This window comes from Wyeomyia smithii, chromosome 3, assembly GCF_029784165.1.
Source record: "Wyeomyia smithii strain HCP4-BCI-WySm-NY-G18 chromosome 3, ASM2978416v1, whole genome shotgun sequence".
Taxonomy (NCBI): Eukaryota; Metazoa; Arthropoda; class Insecta; order Diptera; family Culicidae; genus Wyeomyia; species Wyeomyia smithii.
In genome coordinates, this window is record NC_073696.1 from 93,014,001 (window position 1) to 93,024,589 (window position 10,589).

Sequence of the window (10,589 nt, forward strand, 5' to 3'; positions counted from 1 at the left end):
CGTTTCATAATAAGATAAAATTTTCACACAAAAATTTTATCAAATTTCGAAAAAAACAAGATACTACCAATATTTTCTTCATTGTGATTATCTTAAAGAGTATTTAAAGATTTTCGGAAAAAATAAATAACTACAACTTAATTTAAACAGCATTCGTTTTTCATAAAAAATATATCACCCAAAAAAAACACAAAATGTGATTTTAAGGCGACTTTTCAGAATCATCATGAAAAGAAAAGACATTGCGAAAATACGTCAACAGTATTAGTATTTTTAAACAGAACATTTTTTCACAATAGGCTATTTCAGAATTTAATGATACTGCTTCAATAAAGACAATTAATTGTTTCATAAATTTACTTCGAATTCAGTTTATGCATTTTCTCAATGATGCTGATCTGTTTGAAGCGCTAAGGTCGTTTTTTACGCGGGGGATGCGTTCCAAATTTGTATGAACCCGCGTAAGAAACGACTTTTTCGAGTTGCAAATATAACAAAAAAAAAACGTTCTAAAATGTTAAAACCTCGTTTGAATATGATAGTGGCCAATTTAGAGACCAAAATTCAATATTTTAAATTTTGAGTAGTTACACCAAAAATTCTGAATTGTTTTGAAAACTGATATATGATCACTCGTGGCCTAAAATGGAAAACGTGATTGAAATAAAGTCGATATCTTGTATCGTTTTAGAGTAATGGAGGAAAGCAACCCGCGTAAAAAACGACCTTACTGTATTTGGAATTATAAATTTCTAGTATAAAATGCGTTCCATTACATACCAGGACAAAACATAGTCCACAGTTAGTTAACAGGGTGACTCAAAAAAATTAATGAATAGTTCTTGACATTTTAGTGTTTTAGTTCAATACGTTTGGAAAAATCACGTGTTGTTTTGAATTTTCCACCAAAAACCTGCGTCAGTAACAGGGCGCCTGAATTACGAATATTAATTTTCATATAGTTCAACCGATGCGTGCTGAATCTCTTTCACCGCTAACTTGGATAGGTCAACTTCAGCAGTAACATAGATTTATGCGATTAATTTTCCTTTCTTAAAATTCTGCCACACTAGTCCACGTGTTCTTCCAAACTACGCTGCCTATATTTAGCGTAGTGTCTCGCGACAGATTCTACGCAGACGTTTCGATCGGCCCATTCTTTTGAGTTGATCTAAACCTTGCACTTTCAAAAGTTCAGATCCCGGTTGCAAAATTCGTCGCCGCTTTGCCGATGATGTCGGCCGCTGGCGTCACCAGCAGCGGGAAACGAAGTGGAAAGATCTGAAATTACTTTTAGCCGCGCTGATCCTTGCTAACTATTGCACCTCTCTAAATTCGCATCATTTAACGTTTCGCTCGTATTGTCACGGCGATTTTCACGAACACTTGCGTATGCGTATGCCGGTCATGAAAATGGCATGCCAGCGAAATCGTTTTGCTATTCTTTGTCTCCGCTCGAACTGTGTTATTTTTCTTTCTAGTTTTCAATCACTGCGATATTATGCAATATTTGTACAGCTGTTCAGTACAGTTCCTGGTAACACCGTACGCAACTCGAGGGCTGGCATGTAGATCAAAGGTTAGTACCGTATTGCTACGGCTCCACATTGGCAACGAGGAAATTGATCAAAACGCGCATTTTCCGCATTCAATTCAAGTGGCGACAGCAAAATACCGACGTTTCTCGGTTGTTTGCGTGCTCGTTGGTGACACGGTTCCGTTTAAGTGCTTGCCATTCTGAGTTATGCTATTCCAGCATTTACCGGATTTGCGTAAAAGTGTAGATTTTTGGTCTGCGCTTTTCACATTCTAACAGTTGAGTCGCACAGTGGGATAATATGTCGTTTTTGTTGGTCAGAGAAATAAGAATTGACCGAGATTAACACTATTCGTTTCAATGCTTCGTTGCTTATCGACTATTAACAAACATTCTTTCAGAAAATGTGCCCTGCTGTGAACCACTGTGCGGAGATGTCTTCTGCGGAAAATCGCCTTTCTATTTATATAAACCTATGCACACACTTACACTCATCTTATGAACTCGTAGTACATTTCCCGGGAGCACTATATTAATAAAAATAACTTTTTTTCACTTTCGGCCGAACCCAAAGAGTTTTCCAACTAATTGAAAGCACTTTCCAGTGCCATCTGTCCACGATAACGGAGGCCAAATCGAACGCCGTTCACTATCGCACGGTTTCCGGCGGATATTTGCAACGGTTTTTTCCCCCGGGGAAGTTTTATATAACGCCGCTCAGGACCGCAACGGGAAAAAGCTTTGCACGCCCAGACGACTCGAAACTGACTGATCGCGCCGCACCAGTCGTCAAGTGTCGATCGCACGGGTATAATACCTACGTATTGTGGTGGGACGAAAAATGCGTCCGAACTGTTTCGTTCAGTTCGGACCGGGGTGGATATTTTCGTTGTGTTCTTTTTTTTTTTTTGAAAGTAAGTGTGAGAAAACTTCTTGATCTGCACCGGCGCTGCTAGAAACGTGGCAGCTGAACAGTACCTGTACAGGATCATTTGGGTTTGAATTATTGTTGATTAGAAAAGGACTGCTGATTAGAAAAGGTGAAGCACAATATGTAATAGTGCAAATATTATTGATCAAGTAAAAGTATTGTTCCGAGTTTAATTAGCGTGGATATATATTATGACATTATTATACATATTATGACATAATAATACATATTATGATATTTATCATCCACGAAACAAATATTGGATGGAATCGTTCTAATAATACGGTAATATTCTATCTACGTCTTGAATAGTTCCAAGACAGTAGCAGCTGCTTAGGTAAGTGAACCGCCATAGGTCTGTGTAAAGACATAAACCAGAGCAATCATCTTGGAAATGGGTAAAGTAATTATAAACATACTGGGATCACATTTCGTTCTGGTCTACTGTTATGCCATTTTATTGCATTGTGTAATAAATTGCTAAGAAGGTTATTTCTATAACAGGAATGCAGGTTAGATACTGGTTCTGAAACTTTTTGATTACTTGGATATTGATTAAGACCTAAGGTCGATTAGGAGTTTTAGAAACTCTAGTTAAAGAGAACAAAAGTGAGATCATATTTCAGTGGCTGATGGCGTACGAAAATTTCTTCGAAAGATGAACATACTTTACTGCGAAAGTTACTTTTGTCAGTTTTTTACCCTAGAATGGAGTTTCAGTTTTCGTACAAGCCACAGGAGCGTTTAGAAGAACAAGCACAAGGTCTAGATTGAATTTTAGGCACACCAAGAACTTTGGTAAATTGCAATGCGCTTGAAATTATGACAACTTTGGTTCTACTTTTTCGATTCACATAATAATTGAATTTTTATGAAAACTTTTTTTAAGAGTATCTATTTTCAATGCAAGCTAAATAACTTTTGTTCTTCTTGTTTATACAAAATCAAATAAGAATACCGTTTCGTAAACCTCTTACTGTAAATAGCTTTAAAAAGTAATTGTTTTCGTTTGTTTAACCAAAACAGATCAAAGTGGTCCAAATCTTACAAAACACGAGCAATAAATATAGCAATATGACTATTTACATATTAAAAAGTTAGCGATTAGCGATTAGCGAAAGTTCCGCTAATGTGCGTTTACCGTTTAGCGTTTAGCGATTATCGAGCTAAATTTTCCGGTTAGCGACTTAGCGATTAGCGTCGCTAAATTTTCGGTTAGCGGTGCCCACCACTGCTCAATGGTATTACATAGTCGGCGTGCGACCAGACCGAATAAAGCGCCAAAAACATTATTTCGAGTAATCGGCGATCAAAGTTTTACCACCCCATATGTTTCTTGCAAGCTGTTGCAGAGAAATTTTGTTATAATACCATAATAAACTATTCAAATGATTTCATTTTTTGCATGAAAGATAGATTATCAATTTTAACATCCACTGATGTTAAAAACTCAATTTATGAAAAAATGGCGCTTGGTTCGGTCTGGTCGCACGCCGACGAATTCACCACGCTCAACAGGTGACTTAACGACGGAGAAGGACAATCGTTTCGATTTTCGGTAAACAGCCAGGCAACGGCCTCTGCACAAAACTCTAGGATACTTTTTATCATGTTCGTTATTCATAGGCAGAAAGTAAGCAATGAGCGTTTACTTCCACTGCTTGCCTATTCTCTTCGCAGATTTTTTGAAGCACAAAGCACATACCAAATTTCGCTTTTTCTCGTGGTCTAGCTTCATGGCTTACATGTAAAATTTTGAAATTCAATAACACTGCATTACCCACAAATGCATTGCTTGCTGCGATTTCCTATGTTAATATGACTGATAGGGGAACTGCTTCATTATTCATCTCATTAAATTGATTTTCACGAAGAATGCACGGATTGAACACCAAATTTTCACGAAATCATTGAACAAATAAACTAAATATGCTTACGTGCTCTTATGGAATCGTATAGCATTGTATATTTAGTAAAATGAGCTAGATTTATGCTGAATTTTGTAAAACAAACCATTTTTCACAACGCTTCCATATCCATCACAAAACTTGAATCACTGCTCAATTATTCATCTCACGACGCCCCATATTAATCACACTGTTAATTATGAATGAATCACATTATCATGAATAAACGTAACCGCAGCTCGTCGTAGTAGGTTACCTAGATATCCGCTGTAGTTGTTTACGTGCAAAATAGGTAACCTAGGTAACCACTGCCGTGCTGTCGATTTGTGTCAATTATGTCGGAATAATTCAACATTTTCAGTATGTTTTTTTTCGAATTAACAGAAACTGATTTGGAATTTTTTGATTTTCTCCAACGCAGTGAAAACAGATAAAAATACATACAGTTGAAATTTAGGAATTGTAGTAATTCATCTCATATATTTCTGCTAATTCAAGCTTGTTTTTGGAAATTTGAAGTGAACATTTCAAAGATTAAGTATTCTTAGTGTAGTGAGTGATTTTGTTTAGTGATTAAAATAAAAAGTGGTCCGCCAGTGATGAAAAAACTTTAGTTGGCTGCTGAACGAGTCCTGTTGTAGCCGTATAGAACGATGGGCGGATTTTGTTTTCTGAGGTAGGTGATTGAATTAAATGAGTTTTCGAGTGCAGATGCCCGACTATAATATCAAATTTAGTGCTTTTAAGTGAGTTTTTGAGGGTTATACTTTATGAGGAATCTAAAGTGAACTAAGAAGAATCCATTCCATGGATTAGCAGATTAGTTTAAGAAAAAATATGCGTTTTCTCCTGTTTTCAATTGTGTTTCAATGTTGAATGAGATGAATATATGGACGGAATATATTCATAACAATTAAATTTTTATCATAAATTGTTTCTTAAATATGAGCAACTCCAGAAAAAACGGGTAACCATTTCAATTGACAATTTTTGATTTGGTTGAAACTTTGCATAGATAGTTCTGTGGGCAAAAGATAGATTTTCTATTGGGTAATTTATTGCTAAAATATGGAAATTTTATGTAGAAGAGAAATTGATAATACGAATAATTTTTTGAACAAAAACGGTTTGTTTAATTGGTGTTACGTTTTCGGTAAAGTTGTCTATGATAATTTTGTCTTTCTTAAAAAATATGCACACTTAATTTTTGTTCATAAATATTACCAAAGATTAGCTTAACATTGATGGCTGTTCGGTCATGGAGAAATGAGAAACAAAAAGTTTGATTGGTAGGATAACGACTTCATCAAAGTTGTAGACAGTGATTTTCTCCTTCCTTAAAAATTTACACTGACAGAGACAAATAGATTTTTTTAGAAAAAAAAACACAAAAGTACAATTATAAACTAAATAGGTACCTATCTAAAAAACTTACGTTTCATGATTTGAGTTTTATCAACAAAACCTACACATTATAAATAACCAAAAATAGTTTATTGAACTTGGAGAAAAAAAAAACAATAAGAATGTCAAAAAAACAAATTTGCTATCTTTACATATTTAATTCCATATTTTATGTTTATAGAGTCTTCGGCGAAGCTGTAGATAATAATTTTGTCCCTCCAAAAATAAATATACACTGTAGAAAAATTTGAAAACACACAAAATTTTGACAAAGTTCAAATATTTAATTTTTAATTTCTCCAAATTCAATCATTATAAAAGATTGGATCCAAGATACTTCCTTGGGGTACACTAACTGAGCAGTTCCAGTCACAGTTTGAATATTTTTTTTAATTATCATTTTTGATTTGGCCGAAACTTTGCATAGACGTTTTTATGGTTAAATGTATTTGTAATACGATCCATTTTCGAGAAGCTATTCAAAAAAGCTATGTTGGGAGGGGATTTATGATTACACATATTTTTGCAACCAAAGTGGTTTGTTTGATCGATGTGACGTATTCGACAAAATTGTAGATAATCATTTTGTCTTTCCGAAAAAAATATATCAATTCAAAAATTATCAATTGTCGAAAAAGAGTTGAGAGAAAAATTAAAAATAATTATTTCACAAAGGTCATTTTTTTAAAAAAGTTCACTTGCTTATGAAAACAACAAAAAAGATTACCTATACATTGTAAACTGTTCAATCATGGAGAAGTCAACAAAAAAAGATATGGTTTTTCGAAAAAAAAAAGTTTTTTAAAATATATTTTTGACAGAGTATATATTTGAGTACTATGTCTTACGTCCATATGCCTCGCGTTTGTTAACCTAACGGGGTGTCATCCTCTACTACCAGTAGAAACCGTGAAACCGAAAGTGGATTTTTAAATGGAATCTTTCGGCTTCTGGACATAATTCCGGTTTTGGAATTATTGTATTTAATCGGACAATAGTCTAGTCTAGTCTACACTAACACAGCCAGTACTAGAAAGGATCCTGGAAAATGATATCCACCATTTAAAAAAATGATTTCCATACATTTTTCTTGTCAACGGCCAGGCCTACTGTGTAGCGCAATATAATACAATATAATCTAAGATCGGGGACAATCCGTACCAACCGATCCGTATGTAAGAAGTAATATACCTCATTCGTTGGGAGTGATAAAGCTAAGAAAGTACACTCCTTTGTTGACCAATCTCCTGGGATTGAATAGGTATTTCCTCCTTATGTTCGGGTTTCGAAACCAAGGATATAGCGCCTTTACTCGCTTCAACTGTTACGGTTGGAGCTTGAGTACTAACTCTAGCTCTAGCATTTTTAGCTTATGGTTATAGCGCCATTACTCGCTCTCTGAAAGAAATATGGATTAGTAAACAACAAAAAAAAAACCGCCTTAGATACAAACAAAGTTTGATCGATTAGTTATAACCAAAAATGATCAAAAGAAGTGCTGTTTTAAACAAGGAATTTCTCCAGAAGAGAATCAGGACTTACTTACAGAGAATGTCAAAAACAGATAAACTTCTCCTTGAGCGTCTGAATAGAATGGAATTGAATATTGAGAATATGTTATGTTTCCATTCAATTCTACTACTTGGTAGCATAGAACTAAGTGAAATGTCCGTAACTGACCAGTTAGGGCATGGTAGGTGATAAGATCAAATACTTGTCAAGAGTGATATTAAATTTTCAAACTATTTTTAAACTATATTGTAAAACTGCCTATTTTGTTTTGTAAGAGTTTCATGCATTCATAGCTCATTTTTCAAAAGCCAAACTAATCATAAAACGACCCCAACAAAAATCATCAGATTGAATTTAAGATCGTAGTCTTTTTATTAATCAATCTGCATAGCAGGCAACCCCGGGTTACTGATCTACACCAAATAAGAACAAAAAAAGATTTTTGTTACTACGTTTTTAGCCCCCTCGTGGTACGGAGAGGAAGAATTATTCATGTACTAGATTCACTGCCGACTCGAAAAAACCACGTACCAGAGACATGGAAACAAGCAGCCAACGTATTATATCTTATTCACCGAAAACCACTCGAATAGCGCCAACACACATACTATCGAACAATTAAATCAAGCAATCGAACGAAAAAAAAACAACATCGATAACATCAGATTTGCATACAAAAGCGTCCATCGCGAATGAAACTTCGAACTGATTTTTTAGTGCTAGAGAAAAAATATACTTAGCTTATTAACAGAAATATGCATTAAGGAAATTCTATGATAACAATAATCCGGCAAAAGATTTTTCCTGCCTTGTCTGTATCCTGTGAGCTCTGTTCTCTTCTGACAGTTATTTTCCCGTTTCTTTTCACGCCGAGCAAACGCCAACGAAGCCATTTTTTTCTCCACAAAACGCACATTCGAGAATAATCAGGGCCAATTAACGTATTTAACACCAATTTTTCATGTTTATTTCACTGTTTTCACTCGCAATAATTCAGAAAACTTAGCGATTAGAAACGCATTGCCGGCTCCTCAGCATTATTCCGGTTACGCATGAATGGCTCAACGAGAGGAGCAGCATTATGTCAACACTGCGCAATAGCTTTGTGCGTTCAACATATGCTAGTGGAATGCCTTGAATTTTAATCTACAAAAAAGAAGTTAGACTAAGAACAAAATCTATGCGAAATACTATGTTACGAAAAGGAAAGAGAAGATAAAATTTTAGAGTTTATAGAACAAGTAGAATTAGAAGGAAAAATATAATTTTGAAACTCACAGCCGAGACGAATGACCATCATGTGGTTAAGTCCTTGTTAAAATAAATAAATAACTAAATAAATCGGCATTATTCCGGTACTGGAAATGTCCTTATTTGATGTTATTTGGTCATTTTAGGCTGTTTTTTAGTAACTGAAAGTGGCTATCTTGAAAATCAAAATGGCATCTGAAGTTGACATCCTACCCTATGTCAAAAATTCCCATGTTGGATAGTTTTAGGACATTTTAGGCTGTATTTTTCAAGTCGAAAATCGCCACCTTAAATTTAAAAAAAATTGGAGATTGATTTATAGTTTCTGGGTACCATCCATCATTGTGATATGTAAGGGTTCTGCATAGCTAAGGCTGATGAACGTGTAATATCATACTTAGTTGATGGAATTCGTCAACCGCCTGCTCTGACACAGACACTGCTTGAGCACCCCTCACTTGTTCCACAAATGTTCAGTAATGTAGTTTCTTTGGTGTTAACCAGAATGCACTGTGAACACGGAAACTAGACTTTTAATTTTATTCACGAATAAAGCTAACGCTGTAGGACACTGATCCTCCCTGTGTTTCGTACCCAATTTTTTGCGTTTTAAAATTATTGGTAAACTGAAAGCTGGGATACACTGTCCAACAAAATTATTTCCGATTTCTATCTACATACGTTCTCAGTAGCTCACTTTATTCCTACAATTTTTACGTTAATAACAAGTTTACTTTGAAGCATATTCAATATTAAAAAACAACTTGAAAAGCAATTAAAAAACGAATTGAAAATTGTTGAAAACGAATAACAGTTAAAAAATGGTATTTGTTCCATTATTAATCTCATGAGGCCAGTGTTTTCAGGGGATGCATGGAGTAAACACAAAGTTATCACTAAATTATTGAAAAAATAAACAAAATACGCCTACATGCTCTTATGGAATCACCCTGCAACGGAAATATTGTAAACTTTTTTTATCCTGAACATACCATTTCTCACAACGCTACTCATCTCAAAACTTGAATCACTGCTATGTTATTCATCTCACGACGCCGCCGTATTCATTACACTATTAATCACTTTCGAGAATGAACGTAGCCGTATACCGTTGTAGTAGGTTGCCTAGATATTCGTTGTCGTAGTTTACGCTCAAAATTGATAACCTAGGTAACCGCTGTCGATTTATGTCAATTATATCGGAATAATTCAACATTTTAAGTATGATTTTTTTCGTTTAAAAAAAACAGATTTGGCAACTTTTTTTTATCTTCTTTTTTTTTATCTTCGACGCAGTGAAATCAGATGAAAATACATACAGTTGGAAATTAGGATTGGTTAAAATTCTTCCCATATATATTTGCTGTTGGAAACCGTTTTTTTTGGAAATTTGGACTCCGAGGTCGTACGGTAGCCAACCGAAGGAGGAATTTATTTTCTGAGGTAAAATAAGTTTTTGAGTAGGGGAACTGCTCCATTATTCATCTCAGCCCGTATATTCATCTCATTCAACATGTAAACACAATTGAAAACAGGAAAAAACGCATATTTTCTTCTTAAACCAATCTTCTAATCCATGAAATGGATTCTTCTTAGTTCACTTTAGATTCCTCATAAAGTATAACCCTCAAAAACTCACTTAAAAGCACTAAATTTGATATTATAGTCGGGCATCTGCACTCGAAAACTCGTTCAATTCAATTACCTACCTCAGAATACAAAATCCGCGCATCGTTCTATACGGCTACAACGGGACTCGTTCAGCAGCCAACCAAAGTTTTTTTCATCACTACCGGACCACTTTTTATTTTAATCACTAAACGAAATCACTTACCACACTAAGAATACTTTAATCTTTAAAATGTTCACCTCAAATTTCCCAAAACAAGCTTGAAGTAGCAGAAATATATGAGATGAATTTCTACAATTCCTAAACTTCAACTGTATGTATTCTTATCTGTTTTCACTGCGTTGAATAAAATCAATAGTTGCCAAATCAGTTTCTGTTAATACGAAAAAATCATACTGAAAATGTTGAATTATTCCG

General features: G+C 34.7%; 1 protein-coding gene across 10 annotated transcripts in view; it reads right to left on the reverse strand.

The window, feature by feature from the left end:
• The window catches only part of LOC129732297 (E3 ubiquitin-protein ligase lubel), a 56,690-nt gene extending 54,375 nt beyond the window's left edge, over positions 1-2,315 (reverse strand). For all 10 annotated transcript variants that reach the window (XM_055693076.1, XM_055693081.1, XM_055693078.1 and 7 more), the window contains exon 1: positions 2,027-2,315. In XM_055693076.1, coding sequence (XP_055549051.1) covers positions 2,027-2,032 — 6 coding nt within the window. In that variant the 5' untranslated portion in view covers positions 2,033-2,315. The remainder of the gene's footprint in view (positions 1-2,026) is intronic.
• Positions 2,316-10,589: the final 8,274 nt, after the last annotated feature.